The sequence below is a fragment of the Saccostrea cucullata genome, unplaced genomic scaffold, assembly GCF_032062105.1.
Source record: "Saccostrea cucullata isolate Sc308-1 unplaced genomic scaffold, CSIRO_AGI_Scuc_v1 ctg2293, whole genome shotgun sequence".
Taxonomy (NCBI): domain Eukaryota; kingdom Metazoa; phylum Mollusca; class Bivalvia; order Ostreida; family Ostreidae; genus Saccostrea; species Saccostrea cuccullata.
The window spans coordinates 1-24650 of NW_026925499.1; the positions used below are offsets into that span (position 1 = coordinate 1).

General features: G+C 34.5%; 1 protein-coding gene across 1 annotated transcript in view; it reads left to right on the plus strand.

Moving 5' to 3' along the window:
* Window positions 1–264: 264 nt before the first annotated feature.
* LOC134269018 (RING finger protein 17-like) overlaps window positions 265–24650 on the plus strand; it is a gene marked incomplete at its 5' end in the record, with an annotated part of 70469 nt that continues 46083 nt past the window's right edge. Inside the window, 25 exons of the mRNA XM_062751242.1 lie at window positions 265–383; window positions 778–881; window positions 2950–3020; window positions 3243–3337; window positions 4919–4980; window positions 5233–5380; window positions 6202–6282; window positions 6526–6626; window positions 7320–7386; window positions 7678–7726; window positions 8094–8226; window positions 9086–9157; window positions 9271–9410; window positions 13558–13698; window positions 14096–14254; window positions 15002–15149; window positions 15350–15434; window positions 15731–15950; window positions 16268–16380; window positions 16521–16538; window positions 18532–18637; window positions 18970–19145; window positions 19781–19840; window positions 20033–20090; window positions 20272–20392. Of these exons, the coding sequence (XP_062607226.1) occupies window positions 265–383; window positions 778–881; window positions 2950–3020; window positions 3243–3337; window positions 4919–4980; window positions 5233–5380; window positions 6202–6282; window positions 6526–6626; window positions 7320–7386; window positions 7678–7726; window positions 8094–8226; window positions 9086–9157; window positions 9271–9410; window positions 13558–13698; window positions 14096–14254; window positions 15002–15149; window positions 15350–15434; window positions 15731–15950; window positions 16268–16380; window positions 16521–16538; window positions 18532–18637; window positions 18970–19145; window positions 19781–19840; window positions 20033–20090; window positions 20272–20392 (2647 nt within the window). The remainder of the gene's footprint in view (window positions 384–777; window positions 882–2949; window positions 3021–3242; window positions 3338–4918; window positions 4981–5232; window positions 5381–6201; window positions 6283–6525; window positions 6627–7319; window positions 7387–7677; window positions 7727–8093; window positions 8227–9085; window positions 9158–9270; window positions 9411–13557; window positions 13699–14095; window positions 14255–15001; window positions 15150–15349; window positions 15435–15730; window positions 15951–16267; window positions 16381–16520; window positions 16539–18531; window positions 18638–18969; window positions 19146–19780; window positions 19841–20032; window positions 20091–20271; window positions 20393–24650) is intronic.

The window sequence follows — 24650 nt, forward strand, 5'->3', positions numbered from 1 at the left end:
AGAATGCTTTCCCTCTGGAGAATTAACACATTTGACCAATAAGATTTTTTTTATTTATAACTCCTTAGATTTTGTAATGAATATAAAGGAATTGCTGAAATACACAAACTGCTGTTTATTGAAGCCATGTACTTGTCTTTGTGCTATACGATAAAATTTGGAAGACAAGTTTTATTCTTGATATGCCAACATTTTCGAATAGTCCTGCCAATGTCAAGGTAATGAAGGTAACCTGTATATGAATCCGTTTTATTTTACTTAAAGAACACAATCGGCAACACAGAAATCCTCTAATACTGGACTGTGGTCACACTTTCTGTGAGGGATGTCTGACTAAGATGGCCAGAGAGACAAAGACCTCGGTGTCATGTCCAACATGCAAGGTTAGTTTCAGAAAAAAACTTTGATGCTTTTCTTGGTCAAATTCAATGTATCACACTGATAGGCATGATTGAAAATTGATTTTAATGTATGATATAAAACATTGAAAGTTTGTTGAATTTGACAATTTGTACAGAACAATACAAACATCTGTATTGTAAGCTAGACACAGGAACTCAAACCTCATAATCTTGAACTTGTTAATAAATTGAGCTGAAAGAAAGATTTTCAAGAGATAATACTTAGAGTAAAAATAGAAAGATTTCAATTTTAATTTACTTTGAAATATCCAAGGTATGTAATAAATTCAAGTTTTACATGTATAGACCAGGGTTTAGCTGTAAATAAATTAGAGTTTAGCAGTGAATTGATATTATGGATTGTAATATGTTTCAGGCAGTGACACAATTACCACAGGGAGAAGCCAGTGTTAAGAATCTGTGGCCAGATGTCTATGTAACAGGATGGATGTTGTGTCAACAGAGGGCGCTGCTCAATCAGTAAGTCTCAATCTTTACTGAACTTTGCATTTGAATTTGAAAAAATAAGTTACCCTTTTGTGATGAATAGAAATTAATACAATAAATGATTCAGTTTATTAGTCTTGAACTTTCCTACAGTATTAATTTTCCCAATATAAAGTATTTTTTTCTCCAATATATTGTAGTGTTTTCCCCTTATTTCAAAGTAAAAGGTTAGAGATCAGTTGTAATAGGCTAGGGGCTGAGGTCTACGAACAAAATCACTTAGGACCTTACAACAAATTTTTATTTCAAAGCTGCATTTTTAGCTCACCTCAACGAAGTTGGGGGAGCTTATGTAATACCCTCAGCGTCGGCGTCGGTGTCCCGGGTTAAGGTTAAGTTTTTTGGAGCAGTTTTCTTTTTAAGTACTTCTATGTCCTATATTGATTAGACATGCATGGAAGATGTTTTTAGTGTGTTTCATTGTACCAGTCAAAGTTTCAGATGCTGCAATTTCAGCAAAGAAATAACCAGGTTAATGTTTTTGGAGCAGGTTAACATTTTTGGTGCAGTTTTTGGTGTAGGTCTCATTTCCGAGTAACTATAAGCCCTATGTTGACCAAACTTGCATGGATGGTACATCTTAGGATGCACACTACTAGACTTGCTTCGGATGCTGAATCTGACCTACATTTTACGAATGAGTGAACAGCTTTATGTTTTTGGTGCAGGTCTCATTTCCAAGTAACTATTAGCACTATAGTGACCAAACTTGCATGGATGATGATACATCTAAGGATGCATACTACCAGACTTGCTTCGGATGCTGAATCTGACCTACATTTTCTGGTTGAGTGAACAGGTTAAAGTTTTGGGTGCAGGTTTCATTTCCAAGATACTATGAGCCCTATAATGACCAAACTTGCATGGATGGTACATCTTAGGATGCATACTACCAGACTTGCTTTGGATGCTGAATCTGACCTACATTTTCCGGTTGAGGAAATAGCTGAAAGTTTTTGGTGCAAGTTTCATTTCCAAGTTACGATGAGCCCTAGATAATGACCAAACTTGCATGGATGGTACATCTTAGGATGCATACTACCAGACTTGCTTCGGATGCTGAATCTTACCTACATTTTCTGGTTGAGTGAACAGGTTAAAGTTTTTGGTGCAGGTTTCATTTCCAAGTTACTATGAGCACTATAATGACCAAACTTGCATGGATGGTACATCTTAGGATGCATACTACCAGACTTGCTTCGGATGCTGAATCTGGCCTACATTTTCTGGACGAATGAACAGGTTAAAGTTTTTGGTGTAGGATTCATTTCCAAGTAACTTTGAGCCCTATAATGACCAAACTTGCATGGATGGTACATCTAAGGGTGCATTCTACCAGGCTGGCTTCAGATGCTGAATCTGACCTACATTTTCTGGATTAGTGAAAAGGTGAGTTTTTTTATACAGGTTTCATTTCCAAGTAACTTTGAGCTCTATGTTGAGCAAACTTGCATGGATGATACATCTTAGGATGCACACTAATGGACTTGATTCAGATGCTGAATTCGATATACATTTTCCAGATAATGGACCTTTTTAAAAGTTATGGGTGCAGGTCTATTACCAAGAAACTATAAGGCTTATATAAACCAAACTTGCACAAATCATGCATCAAGGGATAAACACTCTCAAACTTGCTTCAGATGCTGGATTTTAATTACGTTTTCATGATGGAGAACTAGTTTGAAGTTTTTATATAGGTCTATTCCAAAGTATCAAATCAAAATTGCATAAATTTTGCATTTTTGTATGTACACTTTTTGTTGGTTAATTGTGTGACTTTGCCTTACTTAAAGACAACATTCATTGAGGTGAGCTCTGTAATCTCTGATTACCTATGTTTGTCAATTGAAGCGTTCAATTTGGCCGGTAGCCGGTTCTTAGGGAAAACACTGTATTGGGAGGCTTTCTAACTTTTGACAGTATAAACTTTTAACAGAACTTTAAAGCCTCATAGAAAATATCCTTAGTATGATATTAAAATGGTTTGGTTGAAGATATTTTCTTTTTCTTATTTTACTTGTGGCTTTTATTGCTCCAGAGAACTTGAGAAGTTATCCCCAGCAGGAATGGTACAGAACACTGGGTTCAGGACTGCCCCAGATAAAGGAGGTAGCTCAATAAATCAGGCTCAACTTAAATTCAATTTTCCCATTTTAAAACTCATTGATACAATGTGTTTTGAGTTCACACATCTGTATTGCTTTATTCTAAAACAACTTCAGAAAAAGGGAAAACGATTAGCAAAAAAGTGAGAATAATTTTGGTTGAATCTGTTTTGGATGAACTGTCTTATTTTAAACCATTACTTTATGGCTATACATCTTTTTGCAGAGAGGGAAAAAATGTGCCGAGAGTGTTTTCGGAGATTAGCGATGTGTCGATGTGACAAGTGTGATGTCATCATGTGTCATGGATGCTTTGAAAAGGTACAAGTAAGGGAAATACATCAAAATAAACAGAAAAGGTTCAGTTTGCATGTACATCTAGATGTTGCATTAAATTACATGTGTAAGAAAGATTCAATCTGCATCCAGTTTAATGGTCCAGAAAAATGTCATTAGTTGTAATGATAAATACATTGATGTATACAATTTACATGTTTTTATACGCCCGTCTTACGACGGGATATGTTATAGGCTTCGTGTCCGTCCGTCTGTCTGTTAGCTTTTTCGTTTCCGGCTCATAACTTTAATACTATTAGGCCTAGGATTATCAAACTTTGTCATCTGATGCATCTTGGGTAGAAGGTGTGTCGCGCACAAAAAGTAGGTCGCTCTGACCTTTTATTAAGAAGTTATAGCCAAATATGGAAAAATCCTTTCCGGCCCATAACTAGAAAACTATAAGACTAACAATCATCAAACTTGGCCAGTTTATGCATCTTAGGTAGAAGGTGTGTTGCGACCTATTTCAAGGTCACTGTGACCTTTAATTTAAGTGAAATTAAAAAAAAAATGTGTCTTTTTACTATTCATTTAAGCATCCCAAATAATGTAAGAGTATTGCTCTCTCCCTATTAAAAAAGTGTTAAATCAAGAAAATACTTATTTTTTTAAGCATATACTTGACAGCAATCTATAACAAATATAATGTATGTTAGAGAAATCCTACCTCTCCCTTGAGTGTAATTATCGAGCACTGGTCAAGAAAAATTTCGATAACAGAAAATTGCATGTCAAATTAGAGAGAAATTAATGAGTTTTGAGTGTGAGGATCTAACTGATAGAACATCAGTGTTATCTACATCCCTTGGGTATTGGGCAGATGGGTAAGCCTGTTGGATTAAAAATAGCTCTTGTTGGCTTTAAAATGAATTTGATGAAAAGTAATTAAAACTAATTTGATATTGCATAATAGACTAATCTGACATTATATAATATTATTAATTTAAAAACTAATTTTAAGGGGTGGGGTGGAATCAGCATTTCCATATGAATTACATATTAATACCTGTAGGAAATTAAATCTCAACCAAAAAAAATCGTTGAATATTTTATATGTTTAGAAAAAAATTTATGGTAGATAGTGCAGACCCATTCATCTCTTGGTAGTAATGAGTAGACAAGCATCCAGTTAAAGATTAATTAATGAGTTCAATGTAGGAAGGCTAGCTGATCAAGCGGCTTATCTGTATCCTTTGGGGATTAGACAAAAGAAGTGCTGGTCAGTTTATAGCATATGTCATTTGATGGCCAGGCCTTTTCTTTTCAAAATTAATTTGGTATAGATTAAGATGTTAAGACTAATTTGATATTGTTTAATATGATGGGCATTTGACAAGGTCTAACACAACCAGCATAGAAATCTATTAATGATGTAATATTTATTATAATTAATGCCTAGATAACAGGAAATGGATAAATATTTGAAGGAATGGAAAAATCATGGAAATCTTGGAATCAAGGTTGACGTGATTTTCTTGCACACTAAAATGTTCAAGAAAATTGTATTTTTTTTGACGGGCGTATCATGCTGTGGCGCGGCACTTTATTGTAAATCTCCTGTAGGTCCATTCTAAGTCCAATACTTTAAAACAGCACCAAGCACTTCCAATGGAAAGTGAGGACAGGTATATAAAGTTCTCGAGTACTCTTTTGAATTTATAAAATATTCCATAAAAATGTTTCACCAAAAGTATTTAAGATGTAATCTTTTTTATAAGTGAGTTAATATGATAATGTTTTCTGTATAATGTATAATTTTAAATAGGTATTAGTGCAAATTATTAAGTAGCATATATTGGTATGAATATATAAAATATCTACCAACAGGGCACTCTATAATGTAGACAGTATAAATGGTTTACATATTGCTTTTGCAGTTTAAAAGGGGAGTTAACTCAGGATTGTCCACTGCATGAAGGGAGAGAACTGGAATATTATTGTGAAGATGACAAAATGCCAATCTGCTCCAAGTGTGTGATATTTGGGAATCACAAGGATCATGTCATTACATCTATGGAAGAAAAGGTATCTCGTGTCTTAGTTGGTTTGAACATATTTTATTGTATAAATACTATACAAATAGTTTGAACACAAGTTCTGACAACTTACAAGGTTCTCACCATAAAATGCTACAGTACAACTGTCTATGTTTATAAATTAGGAAAAAAAAGGAAAAATGATATTGATATATAAACATGTTTGTTTAAAATATACATTCTTTACACATGATAAATATATATACCTACTAGTGTCTAGAGTTTAAGTGTTAAGCTGCGATAATTAATCAAATCTACCAGAATCTCTTATAAATTTTTGAACTGATTGAAATATATATTTATTGATAGTGTCTTAGTTGGTTCTAGTTAGTTTAAATGAAGAAAGCAAATTCAAAAACTCTTTCTTTAACACCCTTCCCCGCAGTCACGCATTTTAACGCATATACCATTTCCTATTTCTAACGCAAATTCATGCATTTACCGTTTCCCCGCAATCACGCATTTTCACGCACTTTAAAAAGTTCATTTAATCTTCAATTTATTGCCAAATTCCAACCTATTTATACTTGCTTGAATCTCAAAAAATAAGAAAAGTTATTTTCTATTTAAAATATTATTTCAGAATATTATTTACGCTAAACTTTACTAAAGTCTTTAGAGAAATTTGTACCCCGCTATAAAGTGCTTGCGGGGAAATGGTAAAGTAATATTTCTATGACGCGAGGATTCAATGTATGTTGCATAGCAATTCTGTAAGTTGTAAAGGGTTAAGGCTTTCTGTAGGTGCTGCTTAATGAAATGAAGTTATGTATTGTTTGAGGAAGTTAGCCAGTGTCTTCATATTTACAGAACAAAACAGTTTTCTCTGAAATGGAGCCAGCTTTGCATCTTGCCAACAAAGTTGTAAGAAAATTGATTAAAGTTGACAAGGTAATTTTTATTTCTGTTTTATTGATAAATGAAAAAACCTACACAATAGAAATTTTAAGTATTTAGCTAAACCTTTCTTATGTAGTTTTCTATTAATGACCATTCCTATTTCATATCATACTTCAAAATCTCTCCTTCTGTGTTCTTTGTATGGATACCCATATAAATTAAACTGGAAGAGATCAAAGTTTTAAAACCAGTACATTGTATATGTGTAGGCATGTCTTATTTGTTGTTTTACAGACAGTGACAGATTTTTTCCCTGATACAAAAGTGGAGACAGCTGCTGTGATATATGAGATCAGAGAACACTTCCAAGAATTACATGGACTTCTCCAGGCCAGGTATGAATGGTTTTATGTATTTAATATCTTCTTATACTCAGAGATCAATAATTGCATATTATGTCTGAACAAATGTGCTTATTTTGATATTGTTTGCTTTTAAACATTAATTTACAAAATTAATGAAAATACATGTATATAATTTTATGATTTTACTCATGTCTATACATGTATTATTAGTTACACAGTCAGTTAGTGACCTAATACGGATTCATACAGGGTGTGAAATGGAAATCCGGATTGGGCGAGGCGAAGCCGAGTCCCAATACGGATTTCCATTTCACACCCTGTATGAATCCGTATTAGGTCACTGACTGTGTAACGAATTTATCCCGCTGAAGACCTTTTTCAATATAAAAAAAATATTTGTGCATATTGTGAAAATATTAAGTTTTAATCCAATAAAAATCAACATAAAATGTCGTTACGGTAACAAGAAATGTAACTAAACTACCTACGTAAACCGTTTCTTAGCCGCCATTTTTATTTACAATAACAACGCTTCGAACGGAATCGCGTGCCCGATTTTCATATTACGCCTCGACGGAGACGTAATACGGAAAATTTCAGGGCGTCACGTGATGAACTTTTATCCAATCAGTAATCGACAAATTTGTCTGAAGCGGGATAAAATTTCATATTGATTGGATAATCATATTAACGAGTTGTACATAGAGTGTGCATGTATTTCAGAGAGAAACAGCTGATTGACGAAGTGTTTGCTGCATACAGAGAAGGAGTAGAACCTCTGGAAAATCTGGTATAGATAATATCATCACAAACAAGAAACAGAGTATTTAATTTCTGGTAGACGTATAAATTGGAGACAATCAAAATCTCAGCCATATTTAGTAGGATTTATTATGGAAAATAGATGCCATGTGGGTTCCTTCCTGAACCTAACTGTACAGTCCATAGCAAGGCAACTTTTATGCTTGAGATGAAAAAAAAATGTTTTTAATTAGTCTGTACCAAGAATTGAATAACACATGATAGATTTAAGCATCTGATATTAGAAGAAAATCATTATGTTGCCATTTGTTTTCAACAGAGACAGCAGATGCAGGATGAGAGAATGAAGTTGGAGGTGGCCATTAGAGGTTAGCAATATGATCACAAGTCACATAAGCATAAGTATTTGCCAATTAAGTTGTGTGACTTTAGCATGCTATGAAAAGGTAAGTTTGCATTAAAATAAAGTTTCTTTCAAAGAAGACAAGCTTCATTAATTTCAGTACTGTCTTTTCTCAGTGTCATTACATGTTATATTACAAAAGAGATGTATAGCAAAACAAGCTTATAACAAAGTTCCAGGGGCAGACAAATTTGCTTCTTTATAAGCGTAATTTGTTCCATCCGTTAAGTTTACAATATATTTAAAGTGGAGGACTGAAAATCACTTTGCTGTTAAAGTCAATTCATTATAAGCATGTTTAACTGTATATAATTGCTTTCTTTATGTTGCAGCTGCTCAAAGAGTGTTGAACAATAATAATGAAGTAACGTTGAATGCTAAACAGATTCTGGATCGCTTAAATCAAGCCAAAGAGATTCCCTGTATCATTCTACCCAAGGAAACAGAGACAACTGAAAAAATCAGGTGGGAATGCTGGTCATGACAAGTTGCCTATTAATATTTAAGCTGTGTCCTTAATACTTTACTGATATTAGTGTATGAATGTAAAGCACTTTTATCTATGGTAAAAAATGTGTTGTTTTTATTTTTTATTAACTCACAAATTTTAGAGCCTAGAAACTTTGGTAAATACAGTAAAAAACGAAGTTACTGGGACCTAAGATATTACTTTGCTATATCTTTAATTCGTTATATGGATAAGAAATTCACCAGATTTATTTAGCTGGGAATACAAGATAACTTCGCTCTATCCGTGAATTCTCAATATCCGTGTTTGTACTAAACAAATTTTACTGTATATTATTAGTTACACAGTCAGTTAGTGCCCTAATACGGATTCATACAGGGTGTGAAATGGAAATCCGTATTGGGCGAGGTGAAGCCGAGTCCCAATACGGATTTCCATTTCTCACCCTGTATGAATCCGTATTAGGTCACTAACTGACTGTGTAACGAATTTATCCCGCTGAAGACCTTTTTCAATATAAAAAAAAATATTTGTGCATATTATGAAAATACTAGTTTTAATCCAATAACAATCAACATAAAATATCGTTACGGTAACAAGAAATTTAACTAAACTACCTACGTTAACGGTTTCTTAGCCGCCATTTTTATTTACAATAACAACGCTTCGAACGGAATCGCGTGCCCGATTTTCATATTACGCCTCGACGGAGACGTAATATGGAAACGGAGACGTAATACGGAAAATTTCAGGGCGTCATGTGATTAGCTTTTATCCAATCAGTAATCGACAAATTTGTCTGAAGCGGGATAAATGATTATGCACATTTACATATAGTTCATGATTTCATTGCAGTTTCATTGAAGATGATTCCTTTGCAACCTCCATTCTCAGTCATGGAAAAATAGCAGGGAAAAGTCAAGTCAGGTAAAAGTAACCATGAAGAAAAAGATGGCAAAATTTATATTAAAAAATGTTCTGACGGAGAAGGTAAGCTCCAAATTAAGTAACTAATAAATTTTACAACTCTCTGTTTCTAGAGCTACATGGCACACTTTAGCTGAGATGCCTGCGGAGATAATGAATGATGACGACAGCGTAGGAAGTCGTACCCCTGTAGACACTGTCAGTGTGGTGTCCACGCCCTACTCCCAGGAGTCAGAGGAGGTCATCATTGAAGGTCAGCTATAAATAGATATCGCTCATTTCAGAATGAGTTTCGAGTTCTCATGGTTTGATTTATTTGATAACTGTAGAAGTACTTTTTTCCACGTGGTATTAATTTACGCCATGTACGCAGTCACAAATTTTCCGCGGAAATTTGACAAAGCGTACTTAATATAATTGCAAGGCATATAATGCCAGTCTGAGAAATCCACGTAATTTTTTACACACGGATTAAACTGAAATTGAGATTCCATGGAATTATGACCCCATAAAGAAAAGTACACCTACAGTATGTTAATTTTTTTTATGAGATTAATAATTATTTATGTAAAGTTGCAAACTGTAAATGTTTTTTATTTAGTGTGTACATGTACAATAAGTGCTTCTCATAATTACTGATTGTATTTATGCATGACATTCAGTAATGTAATAGATTTATTAGAAACTGCTTTAAATTTCTGCCAAAGGTGCTAAAAAGCCAATGGTGAATGTTTGTATTGAATATGCAAAAAAAAAAAAAACAACAACAACAAAACAACTTATTAGACAAGGTTAAAAAAAGACTATCAGAGAATGAGAGGGAGGGAGAGAAAGACATGTTTGACATGTTAGATAACTGTTCTTCCATCATAAGGCCAGGTAAAATTAATCTTTAGATTCTCATCCTAATTTGCTAAGAAATTGGGGCGGGTGGGCGGATTTTATTCTTTATTTTTAGCTCACCTCGACGAAGTCGAGATGAGCTTATGCTATACCCCCGGCGTTGGCGTCGGCGTTAGCGTCGGCGTCCCAGGCTAAAGTTTTAGGAGCAAGTCCATTCCCAAGTAACTATAAGCCCTATCTGAACCAAACTTGCATGGATGATGCATCTAGGGATGTACACTACCAGACTTGCTTCGGATGCTGGATCTGACCTACATTTTCTAGATGAGTGACCAGGTTAAAGTTTTTGGAGCAGGTTAAAGTTTTTGGAGCAAGTCCATTCCCAAGTAACTATAAGCCCTACCCAGACCAAACTTGCGTGGATGATGCATCTAGGAATGTACACTACCAGACTTGCTTCGGATGCTGGATCTGACCTACATTTTCCAGATGAGTGACCAGGTTAAAGTTTTTGGAGCAGGTCTATTCTCAAGGAATTATAAGCCCTACCTGAACCAAACTTGCATGGTTGATGCATTTTAGGGATGAACACTACCAGACTTGCTTCGGATGCTGGATCTGACCTACATTGTCTAGATGAGTGACCAGGTTAAAGTTTTTAGAGCAGGTCCATTCCACAGGAACTATAAGCCCTATTTGGACCAAACTTGCATGGATGATGCATCTAGGGATGGACACTACCAGACTTGCTTCGGATGCTGGATCTGACCTACATTTTCATTCCCAAGTAACTATAAGCCCTACCTGAACCAAACTTGCATGGATGATGCATCTAAGGATGGACACTACCAGACTTGCTTCGGATGCTGGATCTGACCTACATTTTCATTCCTAAGTAACTATAAGCCCTACCTGAACCAAACTTGCATGGATGATGCATCTAGGGATGGACACTACCAGACTTGCTTCGGATGCTGGATCTGACCTTTATTTTCATTCCCAAGTGACTATAAGCCCTACCTGAACCAAACTTGCATGGATGATGCATCTAAGGATGGACACTACCAGACTTGCTTCGGATGCTGGATCTGACCTACATTTTCCAGATGAGTGACCAGGTTAAAGTTTTTGGAGCAGGTCTATTCTCAAGGAATTATAAGCCCTACCTGAACCAAACTTGCATGGTTGATGCATTTTAGGGATGAACACTACCAGACTTGCTTCGGATGCTGGATCTGACCTACATTGTCTAGATGAGTGACCAGGTTAAAGTTTTTAGAGCAGGTCCATTCCACAGGAACTATAAGCCCTATTTGGACCAAACTTGCATGGATGATGCATCTAGGGATGGACACTACCAGACTTGCTTCGGATGCTGGATCTGACCTACATTTTCATTCCCAAGTAACTATAAGCCCTACCTGAACCAAACTTGCATGGATGATGCATCTAAGGATGGACACTACCAGACTTGCTTCGGATGCTGGATCTGACCTACATTTTCATTCCGAACTATCTATTATCCCTTCGTGAACCAAACTTGCATGGATGATGCATCTAGGGATGGACACTACCAGACTTGCTTCGGATGCTGGATCTGACCTTTATTTTCATTCCCAAGTGACTATAAGCCCTACCTGAACCAAACTTGCATGGATGATGCATCTAAGGATGGACACTACCAGACTTGCTTCGGATGCTGGATCTGACCTACATTTTCATTCCCAAGTAACTGTGAGCCCTATTTGGACCAAACTTGCATAGAGGATGTATCTAGGGATGGACACTACCAGACTTGCTTCGGATGCTGGATCTGACCTTTATTTTCATTCCCAAGTAACTGTAAGCCCTAGCTAAACCAAACTTGCATGGATGATGTATCTTAGGATGGACACTACCAGACTTGCTTCGGATGCTGGATCTGACCTACATTTTCATTCCCAAGTAACTATTAGCGCTAGCTAAACCAAACTTGCATGGATGATGCATCTGAGGATGGACACTATCAGACTTGCTTGGGATGCTGGATCTGACCTATATTTTCCATACAAGAGACCAGGTTAAAGTTTTGGGAACAGATCAATCCGAATGAACTTGAAGTCTTTGATATCTGCAGTTTTAACAGTTATGAATATTTGTTTACACAATACATGTTTTTCACACTAAACGCATAGAAATGTATATATGCCATGTAGAGGGTTAAGCACAACTTGCAAGAATATTGTTGTTGGGATGAACACTTAATATTAAGAAAATATGATGTAGGATTTGCATTACTTAAACTGATAACATTCGTCGAGGTGAGCTTCGTAATCTTTGATTACCTATGTTTTATAATTGTTAATTTATATACAGGCCTAAGTATCAACCAAACAATGGACGCCCCGTACACATTTTTTTTCATTACCTTACTGCCAATATGAATAGATTTAATTCTTTTCATATTCTTTTAAATATTTAAAGAAAATTTTTGCTTTAAAAATTAGATATTTATTGTTAATTAACAAATTATCAAGTACACATTATACGGCACACCCTGAACAAAATGGGGTGGGGGTACTAATAAATTGTGTATGCGTGACAGTATTTTGCAAAATCTATATAAATGTTCTAATAATTATTCTACTGAAAAATCTAGGCCTTCTCTTAAGTCTGTCTACGATGTTGTAGATTTTTTTTTTATTTCAAAGCAAAGTCACACAGCTGGAGATCGTTATATATAACTTGACCAGGTGTCATTTTCCTCGTCTATTTTTACTTAGTTACAATCTCTCTACATACTTGCTCCTGCCAGTGATGGTATCTATAACTATGTGTTTATGCTATTTTTTCTTCTCTGCTTTCTCTATACTGACAAATTATCTTTTCCTTACACATTTAAGCTGCTTTTATTGCCGATTTTTCTCCATTCTTCACATGGCGTTTTTGCTATAAATAGCGACACGCGACTTTTAATACAGACGGGAGATAACTCTTATACTTTGACCCAAATTCTTACTGAATAAAAATACATGAAAATACCCAAAAATCAAAATAAAAAACATCGGGGCGGGACATTTTGAGAGGGGCGGGCGGGGATGAGAATCTAAAGATTAATTTTATATGGCCTAATGGGTTTAAAGTAGACTAACTTGTGTCAAATTGAGTGAGTTAAATACAGACTTTGCTTCATTTATGAATTAACAATATGCTTTATAACATATTTCAATGTAATAATAAGCTTCCAAGCATAGATTATTGTTAACAATTTAAACAAAAAAAAACCATATACTGTAAACCAACTATTATTCGTGTCATCTTTTATTCGGGAGTCCTCAGTTTAATATCAATCCAGGACAATAAAGTTCCACAACTAATGGGAACATCTGTACAAATGCTTAACAAACTGAATGGTTTGCTGCGATTAATATTCGCTAATTGAAATAGGTCGCGGAACTTGCGGATATATCTTGCACTCAAATAAAAGTTTGTTTACAGTAAATAAAGAAGTAAACAGGTATCACTACAAAATTTGAGGTAATGGGATAAAATGACTGACAATATTTTCTGTTTTATAGCAGAGTTATACTTTGCAGATGAGGAGAACTGTTCTGTTGTGGGCGGGGTAGAGACAGGTCGCCGGAGGTCACGGGAGTCTGGTCCAGGGTCGTATCCACAGGCAGGGCAACAGCTGTCAGCTCCCAGGTGTAGGATCAGAGGTAATTATCTCATCAGGGCTGATTTGACATTTAATATAGATTTGCACATGCAGTGTTGACTTGAGGGTAGCGTTATTTTTGTCTAGAAATTTTCAAGACTTATTTTGTTGTTAAGTAAAGTTGAATAATGTCTGAATTTGTTATTTGTTAACAGTCCTAAATGAATAATAATAGACACTTGAAAGAGAACAACTTTATTCAGGAAAAGTTTTTAAAGATGATGATTATAAACAATCAGAGGTGCTGTTTCTTGTTTTGGGTTGCTAATAGATAATTTGTGAATGTTAGGCAGTGTACGAGTATGTCAATGAATAAATTGTTTGCTTGTTTGAGGAGAAGTACTACGTAATTTTTTTTTATCAATGTGGAGTAGTAACCCTTGTGCATCAATTTTCAGGAAAAAATGAATTTGTGTCGGTGACACACATCATCAATCCTTGCAAGTTCATGGTTCAACTCAAGGAGGATCAGCCGAGTCTGAGGAAGCTCTCCAAACAAATCAACTCATGGGCCAATACCAGCGGGGCCAATGAAATACCTATGGAGGTCAAACCAGGTCAGTTCGCATATCTAATGAGAAAAATACCTCGCTCAAGTCAGGCATGGTGAAATGTGTCTCATTTTTATAAATCTGTAGAAAACAGGAGAATCTCCTTGAGAATAGTTGTTTCACTCTAAAAAATCTTGATGGAAATATACAGTGTACATAAATATTGCTGTTATCTTCCTAGCACAGTATGTAGCTGTTAAGTTAATTGAGGAATGCTATATTTATGCCCTCCTTCGAAGAAGGGAGGGCATATTGCTTTGCTGCTGTCTGTCGGTCGGTATGTCGGTCCATTTAGTTTTTGTTCATTTTCTTCACAACTGTTGCACATATTGAAATGAAATTTGGTATACAGATTTATCTATGAATGTCTAGGTCAAGTTTGTTTTGGGTACGATCTTGCCATTTTGTCAGAGTTATGCCCCTTGGACTTAGATAAAAATTCCAATTCCAATTATTTGCAGTTTCCGTTCATTTTCTTTGCAGAGGTTGAACATATTGAAATGAAATTTCGTATACAGATTAATCAGCTGAATATCTAGGTCAAGTTTTGTTTTGGGTACGATCGTGCCATTTTTGATAGAATTAAACCCCTTGCACTTCGAAAAATTCCAATTTGGGGAAGGGGGGCATAAGTGTTCTACAAACATCTCTTGTTCTCTAGCAATTGCATGCAGTAATTTTTGATATATATACATTGTACATGTATTATAAGTTGTAGATATGAGTCTTGTTACTGAGTGCTTGTTTGTGTAGGTGACTTGGTGATTGTGAAGTACACACAAGATGAGGACTGGTACAGAGGCCGTGTCAAACAAATCATCGGGAAAAACAACGTCAATAACATGCAGCTGGAGGTCCTATATATCGACTATGGAAACTCAGAGATTGTGGGACTGGAAAGGTACAGAAGTGTGGGATGGAATTTTTCAAAAACAAAATTCCTGGCTGGCTACTTTCCTTAAAATATTTGTCCTTCTTTAAGTGGAAGAATAAAAATGTTTAAGAAATAGTAGTCAACCAGTATTGAAATATAATGGAGCTGAAAAAGATATTATTGAAACCATTATACTGATAAAGTTTACTTTTTTTTACTATAACCAGAGTGAGGAGAATGCAAACTCGATTTCAGAACCATCCTGAGTTTATGGTGGAGTGTAGCTTGTTTGACATCATTCCTCCTGATACTGTGAGTATGGACTGTTAGAATGACGCACAATCATTTATATACTGTGTATATTGTCAAATTGAATTCAGTATAAATTTAACAAGTTAACTTCATGTATGATCATTTGTTAGAATATTCATTTTACATATTGAAAAAGGAGGATCTTTTTCAAGTTACCCTGAGATTTTCATACAAAAGGAATACAAATAATTTGAAATGTCATTATTTTTTAGAATATTCATTGTACCCTGAGATTTGCATACAAAAGAAATACAAATAATTTGAAATGTAAATATTGATTGAATTTATTTTTTTAGGGAGGTTGGTCCAAGGAGGCTATTCAACAGTTCTGTAAAATGACGGAGAACAAAACTCTGTACATGACGGTGATACGAGAGGTCAACAACGTACTACATGTCGACCTCAGCAAACCAGCACTGGACATGACGAAAAACGAGGTCCCTGTCTCCATACGTGACGCTCTCGTCTTCCTGGAGTTTGCTCAGTTTGTTACCCCAGATTCTGGGAACATTACAGGTGAGACCGAAAGTTCATGTACATCAGATGGTCATACATGTTTTACAGGTAAGACCAAAAGTTACAGACAACAGATGCTAATGCATGTATTTCAGGACACACAGTTTGTCAATTGTGTATATATTCATCAAGTCAAATATTTTTTTGATGGCAGATGATGCATATGTCTGATTCTAATTTCTACTTTATGCAGCCAACAGTTACTTGCGGAATTGATGAAATTTAAAATGGTATCATTTTTTGTTTGTTATGTTTTAAAGTAGGTGAATCTCTTTCATTTTTAAGTTACTTTAATTCTTATTTTTAATTCTTAACAGGAAAGCCAGCTGTGATGAGACAGTACATAAAACCCGAGCCTCACTATGAGGGGGAGATATTTAATGTGATCGTGACCAGCGTAACAGACCCCCACAACTTCTACATACAAGAGGTCAGTACTTAATGACCAGTTAACAGCATGAATTACATGTACAGTAGATGATAAGTCATTTGTCGTTTTAGGAGTTTTTGTTGTTTTGTATGTGTTTTGGAATGTATCTGTAATGGCTTCATGTTGTCTACAAATTTCAGTGCATGTGTCCTGGGAAGGTGAGAATGTGTTTTGGAGACTCTGGAAAAATAAAAATTGACTTGTTTGTTCTGGATTTATTTGTTTTGCATGTAACTGTCTTGAACAGTGAACAAACTTTCTTTGCTTCTGTTTGATTCTTATTTTTATGCACATGTAGTAATTTTCTCAAAAAAAAAAACAAAAAAAATGGAGAGCACTGAATTTACTTTTGTTCATGTTGATCGTACTGCAGCTATTGTTTAACTGCAATATATTTTAGTAATATGGAGAGAAATTTGATAAATATATGTTAAAAAACAAATTATGAGATTTTGTTAAATTTTGTTTTCAACATTTCAGTTCTTATTTAATCAAAAATATTTTGCCTAGTCATTTTACTGTTGAATCATCTCTGTTTGGAATTGGTGTTAAGGGGTTTTGTGGGTAACCTTTACCTCATACATGCCAACTTTTGAAAATCCCCATGGGGGATTTGGCACCCTCATGCGATCAATTTTCAAGAGCTTTTAAGTTACGGACATTTTGTCTGAAATTAAATGATTATGAAATGATCTTTTTTTAAATTTATAATATTGACAGCGTCTTATCATTACATTAAAAATTAATTTAACACAAAAAATAATGTTTTTCTTTCCAAAATTGAAATATTTCTGCTAAAATAGGTGCCTTTTTATACTTAAGATATGGGGTATTTATTTTTAAAATCATATTTTTTCTATGGTACATTTAATTTAAAGGTGTCAAAACATCGAAAATTTTACAACTTTTAAATCATTTTTTCAAAGGCTAAAAAAAGGTCGCCAGGTTTTTCGTGTGTTGTGTTTAAACTTTTTTGAGATTTTTTATATATATTAGAAATTTTAAAATTTTTAAATTTACAAAATTGATTGTGGAATTGAAAAGAATTTTTAATTATTTTTTTTAAAACTTTTATTTTGAATGGTCAAACTTGTGTATTCTTTAATAAAACCTTGCTTTTGGGAGAAGCGGAGGACAATACCTCGTGCACATTCAAGCATAATAAAATCTTTGTGTTTGCCTTATATTTTTTCAAAAAAATTTCATGCACTTAGAAATATTTTTTATTATAGGTACCGATAAACATCATAGCTAAATTTTAGTTTTCTACTTTCGTTTTCAAAAAACGATCTCTTTGTCCACGATTTTATGGTTTAATTAGTATTTTATTGTCTTTAATTTATGTTTTTAATAAAATGACTAACAGTTATCACGTTAATCTATGTGTTTCACCTTGCATACCCCTTAAAACGGAATGGTATTAATGGGGTCAATTGCCTGAAATATAAGCTTATTAATTACCTAAGCGGACCGACTTATAGGCGAGTATATACGTGAAGTGATTTCCTGGCTAAAAAAAAAAAAAATAAACAGTGAAACTTTTGTGTGCATGAATATAATCGTACTGCAGCTATTGTTTAACTGCAATATATTTCTAGTTCTGGAGAGAAAGTTTGTTCACTGTTAAAAGTTCAATTGTCTTTGTTAAATTTTGTCTTCAACATTTCAGTTCTTATTTAATCAAAAATATTTTGCCTAGTCATTTTACTGTTGAATCATCTCTGTTGGGAATTGGTTAAGGGATTTTGTGGGTAACCTTTACCTATGAATTTACATCCGTATAAACATTGATTCACAATGCAGGTTCATTTAGCACAGAAGCATATTATACCTTATAGAAATATTTAATATAAGTGATGAAAAATATTGCCTACATGGAAACCAGTACATTTAGGTTACTCGATAAACAAAGATGATTCCTCAAAAAATATTTTGTTCTGTGTTAATACCAAGTTAAGTTCTCACTGATAAGACACTACTGTTAACTTAAAAACTGACTCAAATATTTCAAAACATATGTTTTTGTTCAAACATGATTCAGCATATTAGATGAAATTTCTATAAGGAATGAGATGTAAACCATTGAATCAGTTGGAAGTGTTTACAAAGTTAGTGACTGTCTTATGGTAACCATATGTTACTTTTATACAGTTAGGAGATGTGTCCACTTACTTTGCTGAAATGATGAACAAAATGCAAAAGGTCTACTCCAAGGAAAACTCTATGGATCTGTGGAGCATATACTGTCCCAAAAAAGGTCTGTCACTGTGCTTGATGTATTTCTTAAGAGCTTAGTAAAAAGGCATGTAATTGATACATGTATTCATTTTCAGGTTTTATGTAAAACTGTACATGACTGTGTACTGTTTTTGAAGCAAAGTTGATGCTTGTTAATATCAATATTATGACAAAAGTAATATGATTTTAATAAGTATATTTAAATGTTCCAAGTCATATATTGAACTTTTGTTTGCAACCAGACTTTGATTGCACCTTCTGATAGAAGCAAAGAGATGGTGTATAGTCTTAAAAGTAATAAATATTTATGAATATAAAATTTTCTCTCTACATTTGATTCCCTTTGAACAGACATGGTGTGCAGCTGTCAATATTCCCTGGACAAGGTGTTTTACCGGGCCCTCATCACAAACTTGCCTGGTCGTAAGCACGTGGATGTGTTTTACGTAGACTTTGGTAACAGAGAGAGAGTTCATTACAGTCGACTAAGAATACTTCTGGATGAGTTCCTCATTCTACCAGCACAGGTCAGTCAGAGAGGATAGAGATATCAAGCATTCCCACTGGGTCTTTTGTTTGTTGTTATTCAGAAATTTGAGAGAGTACATATATTAAACATTGCTATTCTATCTTTTGTTTGTTGTAATTCAGGAATTTGAGAGAGTACATATATTAAACATTGCTATTCTATCTTTTGTTTGTTGTAATTCAGGAATTTGAGAGAGTACATATATTAAACATTGCTATTCTATTTTTTGTTTGTTGTAATTCAGGAATTTGAGAGAGTACATATATAAAACATTCCTATTCTATCTTTTGTTTGCTGTAATTCAGGAATTTGAGAGAGTACATATATTAAACATTCCTATTCTGTCTTTTGTTTGTTGTAATTCAGGAATTTGAGAAATGTAAGGATTCCAATTTTCCAATTGTTCTTGACTTTTTGTATAAGTTGTTGCTTTAAAAGTCTTGCTGAGAAAATGGAATTTATAAATGTTGGAAAACATTCACATATTTGTATTAATGTATAGTTGGGGGGGGGGGGGGGGATGTATATGCATGCAAATGTGTTGTCAAGAGCAAACTGATCTTCTTTCCTTGTACTTATAAAAATGATAGTGTCACTGTTCAAGGTAAAAAATTTGCAGTTATTGATTTACAGGCAGTAAAGTGCAGACTTGTTGATGTGGAACCTAAAGATTCCAAATCTTGGAGTGATAGTGTAAGTTACCTAAATGTCACTTTTATAGTGCAAGTAGAGTCTACCTTTTAATTAATTTCACTTATGACAGTGCATTTACAATATAAACACAACAGATTTTAACGTAAAAATTAACTATTTTCACTTACATCGTTTCATTGTACATTTTCCAGGCATGTAGTTTTGATATGTTTTGTTTTTTATAACTTACAGGCCAAGCAGTGGTGGACAACGAAAGTATATCTAAACAAACTCACAGTCAGAATTGCAGGTTGAGTTTCATTTGTATTTTAATATTTGCATAGATGTGAAAATTTGTATGAAACTCTTAATGTGATAAATTCATAAAAAATTCAGTTTTAAAAGGGGGAGGGAGCAGAGGAACCAGGGAGTTGATTTCACATATCTTTTTCATCTCTTGGCTCAAGATCAAATTTTTATTTTTTCCTTAGAGGTGACAGATAACAAGGTGTACTCTGTTGTTCTGATGAATGACTTTGATGAGGATAAACCCCAGTACAGCCTCAATAGTGAACTAGTCAGCAAGGGGTATGCCAATAGCACAGGAGACAGGTAGGCAGACTCAGTAGTGAACTAGTCAGCAAGGGGTACGCCAATAGCACCGGAGACAGGTAGGTAACCTCAATAGTGAACTAGTCAGCAAGGGGTACGCCAATAGCACCAGAGACAGGTAAGCAACCGCAATCTTGAACTAGTCAGCAAGGGGTACGCCAATAGTACAGGAGACAGGTAGGAAGCCTACAGGTAGGAAGCCTCAATAGTGAACTAGTCAGCAAAGGGTACGCCAATAGCACCAGAGACAGGTAGGCAACCTCAATAGTGAACTAGTCAGCAAGGGGTACGCCAATAGTACAGGAGACAGGTAGGCAGCCTCAACAGTGAACTAGTCAGCAAGGGGTACGCCAATAGTACCGGAGACAGGTAGGTAGCCTCAATAGTGAACTAGTCAGCAAGGGGTACACCAATAGTACAGGAGACAGGTAGGCAGCCTCAATAGTGAACTAGTCAGCAAGGGGTACGCCAATAGCACCGGAGACAGGTAGGTAGCCTCAATAGTGAACTAGTCAGCAAGGGGTACGCCAGTAGTACAGGGGACAGGTAGGCAACCTCAGTAGTAGTCAGCAAGGGGTACGCCAATAGAACAGGAGACAGGTAGGCAGCCTCAATAGTGAACTAGTCAGCAAGGGGTACGCCAATAGCACCGGAGACAGGTAGGTAGCCTCAATAGTGAACTAGTCAGCAAGGGGTACGCCAATAGTACAGGAGACAGGTAGGTAACCTCAATAGTGAACTAGTCAGCAAAGGGTACCCCAATAGTACTGGAAACAGGTAGGCAGACTCAGTAGTGAACTAGTCAGCAAAGGGTACCCCAATAGTACGGGACACAGGCAGGCAGCCTCAATAGTCAGCAAGGGGTACGTCAGTAGTACAGGAGACGGGTGGCAGCCTCAATAGTCACTAGTCAATAGTCAGCAAGGGGTACGCCAATAGCACCCGAGACAGGTAGGCAGACTAGAAAAGAGCATTGGTTAATTTGTGTGTCAGTTTATTGCATATAAAGAATATTTGTTTCATCCTTTCAACTTAAATTTAAAGGTTTATGTTCTAGGAAATTAGATTTTATTTGAAATATTGATATAATTTAAAATTTATATAATCTGCGAAGAAATCTTTGTTTAGAGTCAGTCTGAGAGAAAACCATGCAAAATTTTAAAAAATCGTCCAAATGGAAGATTGCAACTTTGGGAGTTTTTAGTGGCTTAAAATTTTCTACATAAAGGTAGAAGTCAGAATTGCCACAAAAAAATGTTGAACCCTGCATTTATTTTTAGTAACAGCTCATTTGCATATTTGTCGAAAATCACACAAAATTCAATGGAAAGTCTGTACAAATCATGATCCATTCAAAAAGTTACATTCTGTCATCAATTTATTTTCAAATTTTGTTATATTTTCGAAGTCTTGGTCCAATTTACACAATTAATGAGGAAAAACTTAATTCAAATGAATGTTTTAATTTTTAGCTCTACTGGTCAGAGACCAGAAGAGCTTATGCGATAGTAATGCATCCGTCGTCCGTCCGTCTGTCTGTCTGTCTGTCCGTCTGTCTGTCTGTAAACAATTTTTCAAAATGCTACTCCTCCTACAGTTTTAGTCTGATTTCAATATAACTTGGCACACAAGTAGACTACACTAAGATACACAATTCTGTTTATCTGTTTTTGATTTCGATGAAAGGTGTTGCTGTGGTTACTAAAAATAGAAATTTCTGTGAAATTCTTTCAAAATGCTACTCCTCCTACAGTTTTAGTCTGATTTCAATATAACTTGGCACACAAGTAGACTACACTAAGATACATAATTCTGTATATCGGTTTTTGATTTCGATGAACGGTGTTGCCGTGGTTACTGAAAATAGAAATTTCTGTGAAATTCTTTCAAAATGCTACTCCTTCTACAGTTTTAGTCTGATTTCAATATAACTTGGCACACAAGTAGACTACAATAAGATACATAATTCTGTGTATCAGTTTTTGATTTCGATGAACGGTGTTGCCGTGGTTACTAAAGATAGAAATTTCTGTGAAATTCCTTCAAAATGCTACTCCTTCTACAGTTTTAGTCTGATTTCAATATAACTTGGCACACAAGTAGACTACACTAAGATATATAATTCTGTATATTGGTTTTTGATTTCGATGAACGGTGTTGCAGTGGTTACTAAAAATAGAAATTTCTGTGAAATTCTTTCAAAATGCTACTCCTCCTACAGTTTTAGTCTGATTTCAATACAACTTGGCACACAAGTAGACTACACTAAGATACACAATTCTGTGTATCGGTTTTTAATTTCAATGAACGGCGTTACCGTTGTTACTAAAAATAAAAATTTCTGTGAAATTCTTTTAAAATGCTACTCCTTCTACAGTTTTGGTCTGATTTCAATATACTGTAGACGTACTTTTTTCCGCGGGGTCATAATTCCGCGGAATCTCAATTTCTGTTTAATCTGCGGGTAGAAAATTACGCGGATTTTCTTGACTGTCACTATATGCCTTACATTTATATTAAGTACGCTTGGACAAATTTCCGCGGATTATCTGTGACCGCGTACATAGCGTAAATTAATACCACGCGGAAAAATGTACTTCTACAGTAACTTGGCACACAAGTAGACTACACTAAGATACATAATTCTGAGTATTGGTTTTTGATTTCGATGAACGGTGTTGCCGTGGTTACTAAACATAGAAATTTCTGTGAAATTCTTTCAAAATGCTACTCCAAATACAATTTTAGTCTGATTATAATATAAATGTGGCATGCAAGTAGACTGCACTAAGAAGATAAAGAGACTTAATCCAGGATCATTATTCTATTTATTGCTGTTGAAAAGTTTCAATTTCCAACTGCTTAAGTACTTTTCTCTTCCTTTGCTATAAGTACAAACCAGTAGAGCTTCAGTCTCGACAGAGACTTCTGGTTATACATCTATTTATAGATCGTAGATCAATGAGTATGATTTTTAGCCATTTTTAGCTGCTCTTTACTCTCAAGACCAAGTTTAAAGTTAAATTAAATTAATTGTTACTTTAAGAATGATTTAAGGTGTATTTTGTATTAAAATATTGAGCTTGGGAAATAATATCTACATGTTGTAAATTAACTTTGAAATACCATACTTGGCTACAATTTCACATATTTTAATTAACAGTCTATTATTATATTTATGGATTATTTCTATGATATTTAAATGAAAAATAGAAAATTCTTAATCTAATATATTTTTAGAATAGGAATAACTGATTTGGATACTTCATATAACTTTCCTTTGCTTATTTTAGCCCCATGTTACCAATTTACTGGAAATAAATTGTTATCTCCCCTTGTTGGAACTCTTTAGTATTATTGGGTAAAAAGTGACAGGTGAGTGGTGAGTCAACATTTAATTTAAAGAAGAAAGTCAAGTATGATCATTTTTTTTTCTTCACCTAGGGAGTTGTTTTGGAGCATTATTGCACTATGAAAATGGGAAAACTTTAGCTTATTTTAAGATATTTGAATGTAAGAAAGAAACAACAACTTAGCTTGAATAAGCAAATGGCAGGCCCATAGGAAGCAATTTTAGTGTGAGGGAGGGGGACAACCTACATTATCTGTATTCATTAAAAAGTATATAAAAAAAAATGTACTATGCGGTAATTAACAGTTACAAAAATTTTCCTAACAAGTACAATTGTATAGGAAATTAATGCAGTTTTACTTTAAAAGTCCTTTTAACAACAGATATTTTTTTTTTTCTCAAAATATACATTTGATATTTTGTTTAAGGCACCTGGCCCCATTCAAGTTCAAGTTCATTTTTTCACTCACCATTTCAAATACATGGTGCATGAGGACAATGAAGAATATTTACAACATATAAATTCAGATCAGAGGTACAAGTTTATGATATACATAATCAGAATATGAAAAGGAGGAGAAAAAAAAGAAAAACAAATTTGAAACATGTAATAATGAAATAAACTAGGGGGAAAATCATGGAGGACAGACTATAAAAATACATAGTTTTCTTAGTGTCTTAATTAGCATCTTGTTTTGTCATCAGTTGAAAAAATTTACAAACAGATGAGGCATCCAAATACATGTAGTGATATAATGCTTTTCAAAAGTTTCTACCTTCATAAGTTCAACACCAAACAAACAGATGATTTAGTAATTATGGAAATGAACATAGCAATAGATTTACAGAATATTTTCAATAGTTATATATCTTTACATTCAATATGTAACCCATTTGAGTTTGAGC